Below are 19,986 nucleotides of genomic sequence, written 5' to 3'. Positions count from 1 at the left end.
AGCCCAAAACAAGCGACTTTTAGCACTTGAGCACTTTTAATACTATATACATCGGCTATTTGAAAATAGCCAATCTACAAGCTCACAAAAAATCGTGGGGAAAAAAGTGAAAATGTAGAATATTTTTGAAACATTTTAACAACACAAAACCTGTATAGCATTTAAAAAAAATCTGGTGGGGGGGTCCGCAGACAAATACATATTAATTTGGGGGTCCTTGACTTGAAAATGTTTGAGAAAATAAGTAACTACACTTTAGAAAAAAATAAGCAACTACACTTTAGAAACAAGCCCCAAAAGATATTTACAAGCAACCTTACAGAAAAACAACCCCAAAGGTCGCTTATAATAAGCAGACCTGGCAACACTGACTCAAGTGCGCAGCCGCATAGAAAGGCGGAGTCGACTTCACAAGACATTCAGATTATTCAACACCCCCACCAATGCTACAAAGAAACAACCTACTGTATATTATGTGTGTAGTGTAGTGCAATGGCTACAAACGTCTTCGTAACCTAGGCTTTAGTTCAGTCAGTGGTTCTCAAACTTTTTCATGTCAAGGACCCCCAAAATGATATACATTTGGCTGCGGACCCCCATCTCAAAAATATTTTGTGCCAGCCAGGGATTAAAAATAAATAAATAGCAGATCTACAATGAGTTTGAATAGCCAAAGTATAAAATATGGTTAAAATGATTGTGAATATATTAACAAATTGACAGACAGACAATTATATACTACTCTGCAGAAAACATCAGGGGGGGTGGACTTTGACTTGGGCCAGTTCCGAATTGCAGCCACCTGTGCTGTTCTTTTAGAGCAGTTTGAAGGACAGTAAGGATTCACATGTTTTTGTAACTGTAGTTATAAAAGCATGTTTTTGACAGGTACATGGATGTCTTTGTGGTGTAGTGTATCTTGTAGACCAAGGTCCATTGCAAGTTGCTGTACTCTGTCCTCTACCCTGGGCCATCCCACCCTAGAAAAATGAGCAGGGGTTGAATGAGTTGTAGATGTGAGGCCAAGCAGTAGCCTGACCAGTTTATTTAGGGATGTCTGGAGCCTTGTTTTTAAGACCTTTGTGGTGCTATGGTACCATGAGGTGCATGTGTAGTCGAAGTGACATTGGATGAGTGCTCCTGTTAAGAGTCCTCGATGTATTCTTACTGACCAGAGGAGACCCTGTACAAAAATCTTGTTCTTTGGTTGACTTTTTTGATTACTTTTGTTGCCATTTTCTCTCTGGTAAGATTTCCTTCTAAAATGCAACCCAAGTAGGTAATTTCCTCTTCTTTTATTGTGATCACCCACTTTTACTGTGAGCCTACATGAGACATCCAGCATGTACAAGTCAAGATATACCTGCATCTTGTACATGATTTTCTATTCGTTCAGTGCATTTCACGGAAGGAAAATGACAATTGATTTAAAACGTTTTATTTAAAAATAAAAATGTTGGGTAAATTGCATTACAATTGTCTTGTGCATTAATTACATTGTACAAGTACATACAGTATAAAATAGGGTAGATGATACCCCTATGGTTAAAACAAATATATATACAGTAAGTAAGGTAAGTAAAGTAATTTAAACAAAGCATGCAAAAGCATAAATACCCATGTTACTGTAAACTGTTAATAAAGTAACAATCAATACCCCTCCCATGGGATATGTATGTGTTTATAACTAATGCAATCTGGTTATTCTTGTTCTGACCACCTATTGAGTAATACAATTCATAGCTCTGCAACTTCCAGGACACCCTCTTCTGAGTCTCTATTAACAGTATGTAGTTTATTATGAAGTCTTGGCAGCTTGTTTCCACCTCTGTAACCACTGCTGAAAAGTCAGTCCTCCTTTATTGATCTCAGGCAGGGCATTCTGGGCTGGTTGATTCCACCTGTAAATTGGAACACATACACACATGGGGGAAATAACAAAGACTGTTATTAATGGGCAAGATCACAAAAATGACAACTATATTGTAAAAAATAAATAAGTCAGGAGTCTCTTGCTGCATGTTGACTGGAAATGTATTACAAATGCTGAGAATAGGTAATGCAAATTACAATACAAAGTCAGTGTTATTCAACCAGTTGCAAGTGGTTCACAGTAAGTTAATTTATCTGCATTCCTTTAAGTCATCTACTAAAACTTTGGGTTTTATAAAAATATTATTGACTCACCAGTGAGAGACTGCAATTTGGACTTGTTTGCCATAAGACAGACCCTGTGCACCATGCTTGGAGAGCTGTCTGACTCTTGGTATCAGAGACTTAAGAAGCTTCTGATCCTCCTCTGCAACTCTGGACAGAAAGGCTTCGAAGCACAACAAAGAAGGGGATGAGAGAGTTCTGTTGTTACATACATAGACCGATTATATTATAACACCAAACATGCTTATTCTTCCATAGTATTCAATGCAACTTATGCACAGCAACCAGCTCTCAATACGAGGCCCGTTTCAGACCCCTTTAAGAAAAATGAAGCTGAATGTTTCTGATGATCTTCCTCGTTTTACCTTGCTGGTCAGGTTCATGTAGCAGCTCTCCCTGCTGCTGTACTTTCTGCAAAGTGGCGGTATGGAGCTGCAGCAGGTGACGGAGAAAACACAATTCAAGAAGCTGGGAGCGAGTCTGGGAGTACAATTCCTCTGGAGCCTGTAGGAGGGATAGGGAGTGAGACAAGCAGTAGAAGAGCATATTTTAGATACATTGAGGCTCACAGGACCAAGACCAAATCCACACAATTACACAGTGGATTTGTACAATTAGATGCTCAACAGAGGCCGCTGAAAAGCAAAATAATAGCATCCTTTGTAAAACAATAAATTAAGACTAATCTATCTGTGTAGCGAACTTGCTTAATTTATGTTGTCTTACCCCAATTGCCAGAAAATGTAAGAAATATAATGTAATTTCAATTTTGTTAGGGTAAGATGCTTTTACAATATGCAAAGGCTTACTTACCCTGTACAGTGGAAAAGCCAGGCTTTGACACAAGCTGTGGAAGCAAGAAGACTGTAAACGATGGATGGACAGCCATGATGCTGGTATTCTTTGCGCTCTGAAATAATAGAGACAAACTTTGTTACCCAACTAAATGGAAAAAATACAAATGTAGTCATTTCTGTTGATTGATCTGTTGAGATAGCTTAACCAGAGTACACCAGTTTAACAACCAGATGCATGAAACTCTCTCTTACCCTTCAACAGTTCTACGGTCCAGAGCCAAAAGTGAAACTGTTCCAAAATGTCTGGCCTCCTGGGAAACCCAGTTTCGTAGGTGGTTTGTTGCTGTGATGACTTCTCCGAATTGCGGCACCAGCTTTCCCTGGACAAACTGCACTAACTGAATACAGAGACAGTAATTGTAAAAAAAAAAAAAAAGCATTGTGACATGAAGTGTTCAAACTTCCATTCACTGTAGTACAAAAACAATACAATAGAGGACATCCACACCTCTCTGTGCAGACGGGTCAGCTCAGTCTTGGCTGAGGAATTCCCTTTAATAAGGCCCCTGATCTGCTCCTGCCTGACATCCTACAGAAAAACAAAACAACAAAATGTTACTAATACAGATGTAGATGGAATGACAGAAAGGATAAGCGATTAAATGTTGTTTGTTTTGTGTTTATAAAATGTCAGAAAATGGTACATCCTCAAATATCTTGTTTTTCAACCTGGGCCTTATTTTCTGAGTTGTTTCTATAATGGTCATCAGTATGATTTTTGTATTCATGTATGTGACACTCAATGTTGAAATACGTAATGAAATATTTATTGTAACATATCAGCATGACTAGGAAAATAAAGCCCAGGTTGAAAAAATTAAAAAACAGACATGCTTTAAATAAGTTTGCTGAAAGGTTACCCATTCAACCTTACCACAAGCTGTCTAAAGTCCAGGATGCTCTGCCATTGGTTGTGGAGGTTCCGAAGTGCCTGCTGCTGGCTTTTAGCTTCCTGATTAAGATGGAGACACTGTTCTCTAATATGGTCTCTCGCTGCTGCCTGCATCACACACTTAAGTTCCAGCTCTAACACTGATCTGGAAGGAATGCAGGGAAATGGGAATCACAGAAAAGACGTGGTAAAAAAAACAAAAAACATCAATTGCATGGACCATGTACATACAGTAAGTCTAGAAGGACTTGAACAAACAGCTTTATTGCAAACAAGTTAGGGTCCAACAAAGAGTGAAGTGATCCAAACTTTGAGAATGGACAAAAAGAGATGCAAGACAAAAAAGGACCCAGAGTTTACTTACAAAGCCAAAGTATCGTTGTGGAGGTCATTCCCCATCAAAGACACCTCCTGCATAGAGTCCTCCTTGCGGGCCTGCAGCTCACTTTGGAGCTGCTGGACCCTGGAGCGGGTCTGGTTCAACTCCACAAGACTCTGCTCCACCACCTCCCACGCAGACTGGAACGGCACAAACACATAATAACATCATCACTTACAATTATGGGGAACACATGAATGCAGTCTTTCATAGTTTACATCTATAATATTGAACATTTGTATATCATATTTTACAATTGTGTTTTATTACATGTGAAGCACTTCAGCACTGGTTGCTTCTAATCCCAATTACCTTTAACTAAAGCGTGCGTGTGTGTGTGTGTGTGTGTGTGTGTGTGTGTGTGTGTGTGTGTGTGTGTATAATACCTGCATTAGATGCTTCACAGGTGGTAGCTCCTTTTCCTCTTCTCTGCTGATGTCCAGTAAGTGATTGCTCTCATAGCGAAACCTGCAATAAACACAATTGAATAAATACTTGCTTGAAAATTATGACCCTCTTAGGGATGAGGTGGGGTGAAATGAGGATGACAAAACAAGCAGTACATTTAAAAAAAAAGCAGTAAACAGTGGCAATTTCCATTAAGATTGAACGGTATTCCTAAAAGGTCACAATAAGAAAATCTGGAAACGTACCCATTGGTTTAGTAATTATTATTTGGGTCATAGGATTACTTGTGGGGTTTTTTTAAAGAAAAATTCTACACATGCTAAATCACAACTCATATGCCCACATACGAGTTCCTATTCCTCCTAGAAACAAGATGGCCATAAATACATTGGAGTTAATCATACCGTAATGCTGTCACATCCTGAGTCACATCCATAGAGGTTAGTTTCTCCTCCAGGTCCCTCTGTTGTCTAAAAGCTAAATACTGCAAGGCTGAAAGGATTTGGTTTGGAGGATAGCCACATAGCAGTTCCTGATGATGAGACAGACAACATCAACACATTGATATGATGTGAAAATCAAACTGACCACAGCAGCTATCATATAAATGCCATTAAATGGTACCAACCTCCACAGCACTTAACCAATATTTAAACATGGCAGCTTGTTGTTCACGGGTCATGCTGAGAAAGAGACAGAGGTGGTAAAGGATTAAAAAGCAAAAAGGTAAGGAACGGAACACTTCATCTTTTTTAAATCTCATCCACATCTTGGCCCTTTTTCTCACTTTTAGACAATTCTATTTTTGTTTAGTGCTATGTCTCAGAGGCAGGCTGTGGATAGCTAGAAAATGTGCCTGCCGATTTACCTGACATCATCTGCGATCCCGGCAGATGATGTCAAGCTAATAGTAACTACTATTCCAACAGAGAAAGGCTGTCCCAGCCAGGAAGAGATAGGCTGTTACAGCCCTTCTCTTCCTGGCGTGTTGAATAGTAGTTAAAATAGTACAGCAATAGTATAGCCACAGCTGTTGCATCAATAATAAAATTAAATCTAGTTTGAAATCCCTGCCGATGCTGTCATTGGCCAGTTGAGCCATTTAATTGTACCGTTCTATAGTGAGCATTATTGATGACCAATAAATAAAGATGCCAATGAAAAAAGGTGAATTGTTCCTTGAAACAAAAAAAAAAGGTACCGTTATGATCAGTGACGAGCTACATGCACTGCATCCTTACTGTGAGGCAGCAGAAGGACCGGTCTTCTGTTCGCTCTCTTGTAAAGACTGGAAGAATAGGACTCGCTCGTCACACAGGTCCCTCACCTCACGCTGTTGCAGAAACACCACAACAACTTGTTTGAAAATTCCAATAGATTTAGTTTGGGGCACTTGCCGGGAAAATGCATCTCACACCATAACAGAGCCACCAAATCCAGATCAGGCCAGATCAGATGTAACGTCCTTATAAGGTCTTAGTGTCTTTCACATTATTTTGTTCCCCTTTTTGTTATAATAGTGCTACTACATCTCTGCACTTGTTAACTACCCATACCTGTATCCTTTTTCCTTCCTTACTGCACTGCTGCTATGATGACTGCTATGATTCACACACAGTCAAGAGTAGACATTTTGTAAACTGTTCTTGATTAGTCACGTTTACTTAGCATGGCAAAAAAGTATAAAATACAAGACAATTATTTGGATATACACATTTTAAAAGATGTGTTTTAAATGCTTTATAAAGGTAACATGATGTAGGCTTTACAGATTGCATTTGTCAGCAGCACAGAGCGATGTCTTCGGTATATACCTGAATACCTACAGTGAATACCTACCTGAATACCTACAGTGTAAGACGTGACAAACCTTTCATCTTAACTAATCAGCATAATAAAAAACAAGAGGGAAAATAGGGCCCATGTTGCAAAAAAACTTTATAAAATAAAAAACCCTGTCTATTAATGTCTTGGTAATAGAGATAGATAGGGAGCATTTACCAGGATCTGAGGCTCTGTTGCCGTGGTGAAGTTGGGTTGGACTCCACCACTGCTGCTGGAAGGTTCATTCCCAAACAAGACGTCGACCTCTGCCTTCCTGCAGTGCAAGACATCAGTGGTGGAAAAAGTACTCATATTTTGACTTAAGTAAAAGTATCAATATGCAATGCAGAAGTACTCTGTTACAAGTAAGAGTCCGGAATTCAAAATGTACTTGAGTTAAAGTGCAAAAGTATTGGTATCAAAATGTACTTAAAGCACCAAAAGTAAAAGTACTAAAATGTTTGAAAATAGCAGATCTAGAAGCTCACAACGCGTCGCGATGCGACACGTTGTGAGCTTGTAGATCGGCTATTTTCAAATAGCCGAAGTGGTTAATGTATGTTTTATATTGTAATAATAATAATCTGCAAAGTAACCAGTAACTAAACTTCTCAAATAATTGTAGCGGAGTAAAAGTACAATATTTGCCTCTGAGATGCAGTGGAGTAGAAGTAAAAGTAATGGAAATTGGAAATACTCCAGTAAAGTAAAAATACCTCAAAATTGTACTTAAGTACAGTACTTGAGTAAATGTACTTAGTTACTTTACACCACTGCAATTCTTACAGTTTGTCAGTGCATTGCAGACTAAAACTGCTACATGATTCGAATGTCGCGCGTGCATGCGTGTCTCTCCCTTACCTCGCCAGTTGTTCGACATTCTGGCATTGTCTCCTGATTTTGCATGTGTCTTCGCGCAGAGCCTGATGGCCCACAGAGCAGTGCTGCCTGAAGGCCTGTAGCAACACCTCTCTGCGCTGGCCGTCTTCAACCTGGGCCCAGGTACGACTGATGGACTGCTCTGTTCATCAGAGAGAAGTAGAAAACACAGACGATAGGCATGACAAAACACATTTATGTGAAATGTAGAAGAACGTGTCCTTTAATGCTTTAACACAGGGGTCTTCAGCGTTTTCAGGCCAAGGACCCCGTAGCTGAGAGAGAGACGAAGCAGGGACCCCCTCTATATTGAATAGAATGTGTGTTGCAGATTAAACTATTTTATATATAAACTTTTTTTTAACTTGGTCTGCTCTTTTTTCCCCCCCTCTACACCTATATCTCTTTGCCAAAAATAGCCGATCTACAAGCTCTCACAATCTACAAATCTCACAACGCCTGGCGAGGCATTAGATCTGCTATTTTTGGCTAAAGTTCTCCTCAGAAATGGGATGCTAGTGGTTAATGTAAAAAATATCATATCACACAAAGATTTGGCGGCCCCACCTATAGTAACTATGAGGACCCCCTGTTGAAGATTCCTGCTTTATCAGTCTGTGGAAAAACAGTGGAGAAGATGTGTGTAGGGATAACCTAACCATCTGAGGCCAGTTGGTCCTCTGCCCCACTGATCTGAGTGTCCAGGTGATTGATCTCAGCTCTAAGGTGTTCTATCTGCTCCTGGAGTTCTCTCCGCTTCACGGCCTCACTTTGGCCTTCAGCCTGCTTCAACTGAGGATGAACAAAATGCAGGGGAGATAGAATGCACAATATCATCCGGTAAGGTTATCATGTCATGATGCCTAGATATTATTCTACACAGTTCACTTATTATTACCGTGATCATTTAGAATGTATTCATCAGTACAAATACATGTCCAACATGACCTGCTGTCAGCAGGCTTATCACATGACCTGACCTATGTCTGCTCTAAACTGGTTATTCTGAGGAATCTATTGACTATTTCTTAGTGAGTCTAATGTATATCGAATGTCTAATTGTGTAGTAAAAAAGAACAAATTCTACCTCCTTGGCTTGCACCCCTTTGTACCTGAGATCACAATGTGAAGGAAATAGCTACACAGAAACATTTTGCAGTTAAAAAATAGCACATATAGACTAGGTACATAGATACAAGGTGAATCTGCACACTGGCAAGGAAATAATCCAGTTTAAAAACATTATTTTTCACATGACATTTGTGTTCATGTTTTACAGTGCCAAACAAACTATAAGGTGCAAGTGAAAACATGTTTACAAAACATTAAAACAGGAGATTTTTTCACATCAAGCTCGACCTTTCAAACAAGAACTTTGTGAAACCATAAAAAAAGGATACCACTGAAGGTTACCCCGTATGATCCTGACTTTCCTGCAAGATCAGAAACACAGGCTGAGGGTTATCACAAGGCAAGACCACTTAAACCTAATCTCAGTTTGAGCGGTGCTATGTAGAGGAAGACTCACCGCTGTTGAAATACATGTTGGATAACATATTTCCATATCGATGATCCTTTGCCTACGCACAACCTAAAACAAATAAAGAACAGTATACATATATACATATATATGTATACATATATGTATACATATTACGGTGGAAAAAATAGGATTTGTTCTGATGACTGAATGAGTTGATATATGGACAGACAGGAATAAACCAGTGGTGGAAAGTAAACTAAGTACATTTACTCAAGTACTGTACTTAAGTACAACTTCGAGGTATTTTTTACTTTACTGAAGTATTCCCAATTTTCAATACTTGTACTTCAACTCCACTACATCTCTGAGGCAAATATTGTACTTTTTACTCCATTATAATTATTTGAAAACTTTAGTTACTAGCTACTTTGTAGATTTGAATTATTATTACAAAACATACATTAACCACTGAACTTTTCCAGCAATAACTGGAATAAACACCTACGTTTTCAGATAGCTGTCATCTGGGAGAGACTGGGGAGTCAGGTTGAACTCCTCTGTCGCCCATCTCTTCAACTCACGCACAATGTTTCCGTCCCCCATTCTGGACAACAACAAAACACACAATCGATGAGCTTTACATCATTTACTCGTGAAAAGGCCTCGCATGAACAACAATGTGTTCTCGGACAGGAGCTGTCTAACGTTAGCTCAGTGCTCAGTGGCAGTGTTGCCATATTTCGTGAGAGAGAAATAAGCAACCGGGTCTAGGAAAACAAGCCCAAAAGAAGCAACTTCAGGCCACATGGGCACTTCAAACCTAGCCATGGTTCACATGACGCTTGTATGACAGTCATGTTTCAGGGCTACTTCAAACCTATTATGCAGATCAACAAGCTCGCGATGCGACGCGTTGTGAGCTTGTAGAAAATGAAAATAAACCAGGTTTAAATAATATAATTGCTTAAATAAGCAAGTACACTTTAGAAACAAACCCCCAAAAACGGCAACCCGCACCTAAGATTTACAAGCAACTTAACAGAAAAAAGAAGCCCAAAGTCGCTTATAATAAGCCGACATGGCAACACAACACTGCTAGCTATCTGGCTACTTGTGTACTACATACAGTATGACAGCAGTTTAATTACTGACTAATACAATAGGGACTTGCTTAATTTGTTGCTTGTACGAATGTTGTGGCTCTTTTTATTCTCAAGTAAAGGGAGTTTACGTTACCTTGGTGTAGCTATGGACTATGGAGGTATACGTAAATAACTGGGTGTTGTAGCTCAAAGTGTAGCTTGTCAAATTTTCAACTTCCCGCTCCTCTCAATGTCCGGTCAGCTGTTTCCGCTGTTTTAAGAGGGATCCTCCATAACATTGCATTACTGCCACCTGCTGGAGCTATTGAACTCCTACAATGTCCACGCTGCTAGATTTCTAACTTCTGGAGCTATTGAACTCCTACAATGTCCACTCTGCTAGATTTCTACCTTCTGGAGCTATTGAACTTCTACAATGTCCAGTCTGCTAGATTTCTAACTTCTGGAGCTATTGAACTCCTACAATGTCCAGTCTGCTAGATGTCTACCTTCTGGAGCTATTGAACTCCTAAAATGTCCAGTCTGCTCGACTTCCTAGTCTTGTTCTCTTCAGAAAAGGTGATCAAATACGTACCGACTGACTGGCTACCCGTGTACATTTTTCACCATACTCCAGTATAACCTTTAAACCTGCTCCAGAATTATTATTTTATACAGACTTGCCTATGGACTCTGACTGAACTATTGATGGTCATGAACTGTAACCTACAAAACCCTCTCGCACCGACTGTTGTGGTTGCTGCTGGGGCTGGCTGGCGAGGGCAGGGTGGTACTGGAGGGATTGTCAGGGGGAATGGGACATACCTGGGCCCAGTGTATCCAGGGTATAAATACCCCTGCCTTCCTTCATTCCATCTCCTCTTCTCCCCAGGTTGTTTTTGTTTCAAAAGGCCTTACCTTAGTAATGCAAGTTGCACTTAAACTCACACCCACACACTGATCTCATCTACATTGACTGATATTTTGGTTGTTTTATTATACATTGATTTATATTCTATTACTCCTTCAATTATGCCTGTGTCTCCCTTTCTCGTGAGCCAGTTTGTGACAATACATAGGGGCAATGTTTATCATTTCTAGCAATAACATATATATATTAAACCAAACTGCAGAAACTCTAATCAGTAATAGTTCTGGATGGCAATGGAATCACTTCACTTTTAAATTCAATGCACTTTGATGATCATGAAACCAACCACTAGAGGGTGAGCCAGAGTAACATTGCCAAACAGGACACATAAATCACCTGAACAACTGCTGGTTCTTCAGTTACATCACTTTTTATTTATTTGTTCACTACACAGAATCAACCATGTAGGCTGTGAAGATGTCTAGATGCACAGCATTAGACTCTTGCAATGTTTCAGCCACCCTACACTCAGTGTAGTCTCCTGATGGTTACAGTGCTAGTACATCCCAATAAGTAATTCTAGTTAGGAAAACATGGCATGTATGGCATTTTCTTTGATTTAGTGTTTTGCTGCCACAAAACTTATGATTATTAATAACTGTCTATCACATTGATCTTGCCTCAGTTTGATCATGTTATAAATGTTGCAAATAACTTAGACCTGAGAATAACACAAACTATAGTAACACTGGCTCCACATTTCAAACTCCACACAGTAATGTAAATGGCATACAGTAAGTATAATATATTGTAAGTAAGGCTTATGGATTTCTTATAGTACAACATCAAAACACATGAAAATCAACCCATACATACATTTAAAAATAAATGTAGAAAATAATACATTCATTTTGAAGGTACACGCATATCAAAGAATTCCTCAACCATTTCAGCTGTAAGCAAGTAAAAGTAAACATTACTGTCATTGCTCATTATTCTCTGTAAAACGTTTCAAGAGATTGCATGGATTGCCCGTCTTTAGCACCATCACGATGAATGTCCAAGCTAATGTTGGGATTTACTGTGTCCGTCAACAACAGAGCATTTTAGTTACTCAATTACCTTATCCTGGTAAAGAGATTTAAAACTGACACAGACTCCTGGGGAAAAAGAAAAAAGAAAAAACATTGGGAAAAACGTGATTAATTGATGACTTTTTTATTACAAGTTTTCTCCAACTACCCATCATTATCAACTAGCATTCTTACCTTGGTCGATCGTGTTTTGCTGAACACATTCCAGAAACGTAACGTCTCATCTCCCGCCCCTGTGACGATCGCCTCGCCATCAGGGGACATAGCCTGAAGAAAGGATATATGCCGTTTAATTTATGATGCTGCAAACTGCTGGAGTAGTGTGAAAATCAAGGAGTGCACAATATGACATGCACTCTGCACTCTGCCCAGTGCCCAGGTAGCATTTCCTTTCACCCATTAAGACATGAGGCTGATTCTAGTAATGTCTTCTAAATCCTTGTAAAACTGTTTTCTGAACAACTTGCTATATCAGTGGTGCTCAAACCTTTTCATGTCATGGACCCCCAAAATGATGTATTTGGCCGCCGACCCCCATCTCTATATATTTTGTTTGAGGGACACCCAGAAGCAAAGATTTGAGTTAAAAGTGTTCGCTTTAAAAGAATATATTCAAATGTTCAGAATTTTCGTACCGTGCTATGCGCTTGTAGATCTGCTATTTTTGAATAGCCAACCAATGTGCTATATATATAGCTAAAATCTAAGATGCTTTCCTGGTCTTAATGGGTTACGCAAGAGACAAATAAACAGACTCACACCCAGACACATAAATATGAAAACACTGACCAAGTAGAGAACTCTGTAGGAGTGTCCCGTGAGCTTGGCCACCTGAGTGAGGGCTGGATATTTCCACACTAGGATCTGGTTCTGAGAGTAGCCATGGGTGCTCACCTTGAAAAAGAAAGTGTGTTAGAGACAGTGTCAGCCTTTGTCAACAGGGACTGCATGATTATGATAATCATTTTGTCCCCAATACGAAGAATCATGCTCACTGTGTTCAAACTAGAGGGTAGCACGGGGGAAAAAAATGGGATCCGAACCGAAACTGACTGTGGATAATTGGGCTGGCACGGACGGACCCGAAAAAAACATTCTAAATTACTGGACCCGGTTCGAAACGGACCCGTGGATAAGTGGACCCGACCCGAAACTGTAACCGGTCCGAAACGAACAGAGGATATTAATAATAATTAGACCCGTTCCGACCTGGTCTCTAGACCCATACTGGACCCGGAGCTCATTTAATGCTAAAATCACTGTGGGATTCAGATTAGCCATGTGTGTAAGTCACCTCCTGCTCCCCCCGCCCCAACAAAGTAATCACAGACGAGCGTCCTGTGCGTTCTGCTCTGTGTTGCAGACAGACAGAGAACATTTTTGCTGACTTTATACTGCCCGTCTCCGCAGATTATGTCCATAAACATGCTCCACACAGATGACGTTCAAACTTGCATCTTCCCTGTGGCTTTTGTTTGCATTTCACCTCGCTAAAAAGCAGCAGTGCAGTGTGCTTGAGATTGGCTGCGTTTCAATCAGCTGTTAATGTTAAACGGGGCTCATTTAATAAGCGAGAACAGACAATATGGATTTAGGAGCGTAATTACCATGCATGTCTCAAGGACAAGTCAATATTTTGGCCCGACCCGGTTCGGTTCTCGGATCTTCAAGGACCCCCAAATGTATATGTATTTTTTAATCATTTAAAAAGATTTTGTGCCAGCAAACCCCAAAAGAGAAGATTTGTCAATATCTGTCAATATTTGTCAACATTATTCAAAAATCAAGTCAAACATTATTCAAAAATCTACACACTCACAGCGACGCTCTGTAAGTTTGTAGATGGGCTATTTTTGAATAGAAAAATGAAATGGGACATGAGTGCTTATGCTCATTTTGTTAGAAAACCTCTGAAACCCCCTCAAGATGTGATGCTTGTGAAGCCACTCACCAGCTCATTAGCATGCTTGGACCAGGCCAAGTTGCAGACCTGTGAGCCTGTGTCCATACACTGCAGTGGCTGTGAGGTTAGGGTGTTCCAGAAGCGAATGCAGCGGTCGGCGGTGCCGCCCCCAGACGCCAGCAGGCCATGCTGGTGTGGCGACCAGGCAATGGCCTTCACAGCAGCCAGGTGGTCCATATACGTTTGCACTGGACTCAGTGCAGAGTGGTTCCAAACCAGTAACTGAGATGGTTAAGGGCACATACAGGTGTTATTATATTGATTATATCGATATTGTGATGAGACTAGATATGTTGTCATGTTGTTACTATGGTGTTTTTATGTGTGGGGACTACGGATGGAAATTAGCTTCTAGCTAAATCCGGCAGGTTTACATGAGATTATGTTCAGTTGATTGAATTCACGTTCATGTATTGAAGAACGTTCATTAATGTATGATATGGCATAAGTGTTGTCTTTTCCTGGTTTTAATCACTAAAAATTAGACTTATTCATTATAAAAGAATATATATAATAATTATATAATAATATTGCCGAGCTACAAGCTCACTATGTGTTGCAGGCTTGTAGATCGGCTATTTCCTTTTAAAATTAAAAAGAAAATTGTTATTGTCACAAATATGATAATATTGTCACAATGTCGATATCAAGGTATTTGATCAAAAATATTGTACTATTTTATTTTTTCCATATATCACCCAGCCGTGCAACAAATGTCATGTAATTTCCCTCTATGATAGTGATAATATGATGAGCTTAACTCTTTTCCTCACCACTGAACACAATTAAATAACAGGGAAATCCCTTTCAACCAATGACTCTACCTTATTGTCGTTCCCTCCCGAGGCAAGCAGCTGGTGATCAGTGCTCCACTTCAGGCCGCACACTTCCTGTCGGTGTCCCTGCAACCGCCTTTCCGACTGTAGCGGAGGGGTCCGCACGTCTCTCTGAAGAATCATACGATCACGGCTGCCTGAGGACAACTGGTCTGCATTCCACGCCAGCGCTCCTGCAGACGGATACACAAGTTTGCTTTATTTAATAACATAGCGATACAACATAGAATAAAACACAGGCATAAATCGCAATTGCAAACAAAAAATCTAATCTATCTCACCCCCCCCCACACACACACACTTTCCCACGCCAACCATCTTGGTGGTATAGAGCACCTTTAGGCAGAGAGCCTGCAGCATAAGCGTGAAAAATGACAGACTCCCCTTTTCTACCTGACAGCCAGCCGCTCCCTCCTGACTCCTTCCGACTCCTCCTAACTCCTCCTGACTCCTGCTGACTCCTACCCGACTCCTGCTGACTCCTGCTGACAAGGCTGGGTCAACGCCTGGCTGAGCGTTATACTTATGCAGATTTGTGGGCAATTCGTTGAATAGTAAGAAGTGATAGTGTCTATACATGAAATGTTCATCTGAAATTGGCTGTACAAGTGGTCTCTGTCATATTTAACATCAAAGTGGCACACACACTACTCATCCCTGTGCTGAGTTCACACTGAGAGAGAGGGTTGGGCAGAGAGAGAGAGAGGGAGAGAGAGAGATAGAGAGAGAGTGTGTGTTGTAATGAGAGAGAGGAAAAAGAGAAGTGTGCATTTCTGTAAAAAATATATTTAAAATGTTGGCCATGTCAAATGTTTTAGTACTGCAAACTTTCTCACCGACTCTGGCTGTGTGGCCTTCCAGGGCAAAGAGTTTCTTCCCAGCACCAGCATCCCAAATCTGTACATATCCTTTATGAGTTCCCACTGCCACCAGGTTACCCTAGAGACATACATAGATAGCACAACCCAAATCAAATCATGTACTTTAATACAGTTGTAGACCTGAAGACAGGACACAGGATCAGTACTCACCCTTTCTGACCAGCCAACTGACGTGACCGAGTCTCCCTCCACTGATAAGTCACACAACCTTGTTACCTGAGGAAAAGGCCAGAAAAGTAAGAGGTTCTCTAAGGCCTTATTGGCCTCTCAAAAATAAAGACCGCCTCAAATAAATGTACGTATATCCCATTGTTCGACAGCACATTGTCGTATTATACTAAAACACATCTTGGTACAGACACAAACACATTACGCGCACACACATGCATGTACACAAGCCATACCTGGCTGGTGCAGGCACTCCAGAGGTAGACACAAGTGCCCAGGCCAACACTGAGCACATTAAGAGAGGACCAGTCGACCAAATTGAGGTAGAAGTCATCCTGCAGTTCAGGAGCATCCAGAACCTTAAAGGGAATCTTTGAGATCTTACGGGTTGGTTTCCTTGGCGAACGCAGCAATTTTTGACTAAATGAGAGAGGGCAGATGTCATGAAACCTTGCCTCCTTCCACATGTCAAAGTGAAGAATTATCACACTTGTTTACTCTGTCAACTACATCAAGTGGTTTTAACATCATTCTAAATTAAATGTGAGCAATCCATTGTCTTATTTTGTACCTTTTACTACTGACAGGTGATAAAGAGTAGGGAGAGATGCTGTTTCCATCGTCTGGTGAGGACCTCTTGGCACTGAGGGAGTACTGCAAATAATACAAAAGTATAGACCAATGACATATGAAAAGAACGACAAGAACACTGGCTTTTAAAGCATATCCTTTTCTTTCTTTTTTAAGTTATTCTTTTCGTATTTTTATGCTTTGTTTTTCCTACATAGAAGTGTTGTAGAGAGACAGGAAACCAAGGGCAGAGAGGAGCAACAAGTGTGACAAGACCAGGAGTCAGATTCAAATTTGGGTCTTTGCGGCTCACAAGGTCTCTGTGCACAAACTGGATGAGCCACCCCTGTTAAATAGCGTGTTGTTTACCCATTGTATTATCCCCCAGTGCACCCCATCTAATTGTAGTTGTATAATGTAATGTATATAATGCATTTCTGTCAATAAAAACATCAATCAAATAATGTAATATTAGATATGGAACATATCAGATGAATATTGCCAACACACCCACATCAGTAGTGTTAGCTTAGATTCACTATACTTGGGAATTTTAGTGCTGATGGAGTATTTTGTTAGTGCCTCCGAGCTTGTTGTTCGAGTGCACCAGTTTAGTGCCCTCAAACTAGAGGCTACTCTCTGAGCGAAGCTTCATTAAAATAACCTTAAAATGATGGGGCAGAAGTAGCTAAACTATTCAAGCACAAAGTATCGCCTATTTAAGAGCAGAGATCAGTTAATTAAAATGACAATTTTGTCCCCCTATAGAGTATTCTCTGACAAAGTACAGTATCTACGTCTGGTATGACATCTGCTATGGTTTTTACATGAAAAAGACTCCTCCTTTCAGGGGTGGAGGGTTGCAGCCGTCTGTCCTCTGTCTGTGGGTCCTGCACCTTCTCTATGCCTGCTCCCAGCAGCTCATTCTTCAGCAAAGCTGAGTAGGCCAGCCCATCCGCTGCACACAAAGTAATTTGATAAATGAATACAATGAAATTACATAGAATACAATCCCAAAAGTTGGTCCCCAGGATCTGTTCAGTGGACAGGAGACAAGGTGTTAGTTTCAATCTACTTGTTAATGTTATTCATTTTGAAACCGTTATTCACCTTTGCTATTATCAGAAGATGCATCCTTTGTTTTTCTATTTTGACTTGGTGACTTCTCATTTTCCTATTTGAAAATCACAAAGACAACGTTAAAGTCTGGCGATAGGAGGCTTGTTCCAAACAAAACAATAATACTGCAACAAATGTAAGCACCAAGGTGATACAGGTTAGGAGGACAGCTTGATCTTCCGTTCAACATTCCATTCACATAATGCTGCTCTCTCAGACACACATCTACCCATTAATTCATTTGTAACATGTTCATACATTGATTCTGTGGAAGTTGATATTCCAGTTGGCTCCTGCTCTTGCTGGGATGAACCTGTCTCCGTGTTTACTTGGGGATGACAGGGGGGAGCTAGTTGGTGTGAGACCACCACGCACCACATCGGTCATTTTCTGCGTCATAGAAAGGCACAGGCTGTTAAACTATTCTCTCTTATTATTATTAGTCAATCGATGAGCTCAATATTAGTCACTATAATACTTCAGTGAAAAGCATTCCTTTAGACAACAGCAACATGAGAAGGCATTTGAGTGGAACAGTAAACTAGGACTCACAATCGGACTTGAGTTGTCATTATGAATGTTGATCTGTCGAAGGAGGCGCCGTTCATACTCTGGATCCATGCTGTGTCTGGATCACACAGCCACAGGCTGGGATGGTGTTAGCTAGCCGGAAGCAACTTTGATGTTATAGTGCTATCTGGCAACGAAGATGCAATACCAACCCTTGACAGCCCATTCACTGAAACCGATCTGATCAAATTAAAAACAACGTTAAACTCACCAATATTGCAGCCGTACGGAAAGCATGGGTTATCCTCTTTGTATCTGTCAAGTTTTTGTTTCATAAAACTCCACCATAGATATGTTATTAGACACTTTCTGTCAATAAATTCTGTGCAGGTGATTATTTAGTGTTCAAGTTTGGAAGCACTCGTTTTCGATAACGCAACGACTGCTGCCTCCTGAATTATGTTATGTACAGGTGGTACCAGGACCAGAAACTTAAACACTTGGGAAAATAATCTCTTGCACGAAATATATTGACAGACAGGTAGGTCATAAGTTATGACTTACTTTCATAACATGTCTGCGGTCGATTTTTATGAAGAAAATACTTGACAGACAGAAAGACAATAACCCAAGCTTCATGTACAGATGCAATCTTGGTGAGTTAAAGTTGTTATACAATCAGATAGGACTTTTCTGTTTCAATGAATGGGCTGTCAGTGTCAAGGGCACGTTGGTATTGCAATTTAGATGCCAGAAAGCCTTATAGCATCTAAGTTGCACAAGAACACAAGAATGTTGATTTGATGCAAAGAACTAAACAAAACAACAATGTTGAGTTCATTACAGACACGTGTGTTGTCTGTTTGACTTTGCTTTAGGTTAACTTTAACCCCAACATGTTGCATGATGCAGGGAGAACAGCAAGTACGGATATAGGCTTACAGTACCATTTATCAATTTTGACATTGATAAATGCCCCCCCCCCCATAGTGCCCTGGACTTTCACCAGTAAAGCCCGTACTTCTCCGTACATGTTCAAATGCCAAATATAACGTGCTTACCCGGTTGCCCCAAATGTTATCAAGCGGTCCGGGGTCTTTGTGCAATGCATTAGTCAATATTTTTCAATATATATGCGTTTTAATCCCGTCTGTGGCCGAACGCCATTTTTCCCCCTCGTTTACTTCCTGTTTACATTAAGTGTAATTCCGGGTTTCACCGGATGCGCCCCGTCACTAATGCCCGTTAGGATTCCTACAGAATCGGCCACAGACGGGATTAAAACACTTCTTTATTGAAAAATACGGACTAATACATTGCACAAAGACTCCGGACCGCTAGTTAACATTTGGGGCAAGCGGCTAAGTACCTTACATATATTTTTTCTGTATTTCTTTGTACATTTACGGAGAAAAACGGGCTTTACTGGGGGGGGGGGGGGGTCGCTAAGACTCTCGTAGATATAAATGTCAAAATCGAAAAAATACATCTACGATAGCCTTGATCTAAGGCTAATATAGGGCTGAAGTGGTTAATGCATGTTTTGCAATAATATGTAAAATGTACAAAGTAACTAACTAAAGTTGTCCAGTAATTGTAATGGAGTAAAAGTACAACATTTGCCTCTGAGATGCAATGGATCGAAGTAAAAGTATTGACAATTGGAAATACTCCAATAAAGTAAAACAAATACCTCAACATACTTGAGTACATGTACTTAGTTACTTTCCACCACTGGTCATGGTAAAAATGCCAGTAAAGTAGATAATGTTGCTGATAGCCTGGCCCTGTGTCAACCCTACTAACATTAGCCAACTTGCTAATATGTTTGGTACAGACACTATCTGCATACTACTGTTACTACATACCTCCAAACAAGCAGGACGGCACCCAGTATAACCACCGACCAACACCAGACAATAAACTGTCCCCAGACTAGCTAGAAAATGTAGATATGACAAAAAACTGCGTGTTTAATCACTATCTAGAGATAACGTAGTAGCTTAGCTGAGG

General features: G+C 40.3%; 2 protein-coding genes across 3 annotated transcripts; both read right to left on the bottom strand.

The window, feature by feature from the left end:
- Positions 1 to 1,431: 1,431 nt before the first annotated feature.
- haus5 (HAUS augmin-like complex, subunit 5) lies at positions 1,432 to 10,223 on the bottom strand. Its single transcript, XM_084065868.1, has 20 exons — positions 10,116 to 10,223; positions 9,385 to 9,483; positions 8,925 to 8,987; positions 8,797 to 8,829; positions 8,484 to 8,508; positions 8,056 to 8,188; positions 7,379 to 7,538; positions 6,695 to 6,791; positions 5,935 to 6,026; positions 5,322 to 5,376; positions 5,098 to 5,225; positions 4,672 to 4,753; positions 4,271 to 4,425; positions 3,889 to 4,051; positions 3,463 to 3,543; positions 3,207 to 3,352; positions 2,971 to 3,067; positions 2,523 to 2,661; positions 2,188 to 2,320; positions 1,432 to 1,901 (listed from the first exon to the last, which is right to left on the bottom strand). The coding sequence occupies exons 2-20, from the start codon at positions 9,480 to 9,482 to the stop codon at positions 1,799 to 1,801; spliced, it is 1,983 nt and encodes a 660-aa protein (XP_083921994.1). The 5' UTR covers position 9,483; positions 10,116 to 10,223; the 3' UTR covers positions 1,432 to 1,798.
- A 1,039-nt stretch (positions 10,224 to 11,262) lies between these two features.
- LOC311051786 (fizzy-related protein homolog) lies at positions 11,263 to 19,986 on the bottom strand. Of its 2 annotated transcripts, none has more exons than XM_084066429.1 (14): positions 19,842 to 19,986; positions 18,016 to 18,126; positions 17,722 to 17,853; positions 17,455 to 17,518; positions 17,172 to 17,302; positions 16,346 to 16,428; positions 16,011 to 16,194; positions 15,757 to 15,822; positions 15,562 to 15,664; positions 14,714 to 14,898; positions 13,878 to 14,111; positions 12,716 to 12,820; positions 12,101 to 12,193; positions 11,263 to 11,992 (listed from the first exon to the last, which is right to left on the bottom strand). In XM_084066429.1, exons 2-14 carry the CDS (start codon positions 18,082 to 18,084, stop codon positions 11,951 to 11,953), a joined length of 1,491 nt encoding a protein of 496 aa, XP_083922555.1. In that variant the 5' UTR covers positions 18,085 to 18,126; positions 19,842 to 19,986; the 3' UTR covers positions 11,263 to 11,950. The 2 variants fall into 2 exon arrangements, with proteins under 2 accessions (XP_083922555.1, XP_083922556.1); XM_084066430.1 differs by having other exon boundaries at positions 18,016 to 18,091; positions 19,842 to 19,853.

The sequence above is a fragment of the Gymnoscopelus microlampas genome, assembly GCF_963454915.1.
Source record: "Gymnoscopelus microlampas genome assembly, chromosome: 9".
NCBI lineage: Eukaryota > Metazoa > Chordata > Actinopteri > Myctophiformes > Myctophidae > Gymnoscopelus > Gymnoscopelus microlampas.
Note: the sequence above shows the minus strand (reverse complement) of the source record. Positions and strands in the feature narration are given on the sequence as shown.

Bases quoted from the DNA above. Each gene is read 5' to 3' on its own strand.
- haus5 (XM_084065868.1), bottom strand. From the start codon at position 9,482: ATGGGGGACGGAAACATTGTGCGTGAGTTGAAGAGATGGGCGACAGAG. The intron at 8,988-9,384 runs GTAGGTGTTTAT...TATTTGTTTTAG, and splicing joins GATGACAGCTATCTGAAAAC to GTTGTGCGTAGGCAAAGGAT. The intron at 7,539-8,055 runs GTTAGGTTATCC...TCTGATGAACAG, and splicing joins GGACCAACTGGCCTCAGATG to AGCAGTCCATCAGTCGTACC.
- LOC311051786 (XM_084066429.1), bottom strand. From the start codon at position 18,084: ATGGATCCAGAGTATGAACGGCGCCTCCTTCGACAGATCAACATTCAT. The intron at 17,303-17,454 runs GTGAATAACGGT...CTTTGTGTGCAG, and splicing joins ATCTTCTGATAATAGCAAAG to CGGATGGGCTGGCCTACTCA. The intron at 16,429-17,171 runs GTAAAAACCATA...TATTATTTGCAG, and splicing joins AAAGGAGGAGTCTTTTTCAT to TACTCCCTCAGTGCCAAGAG.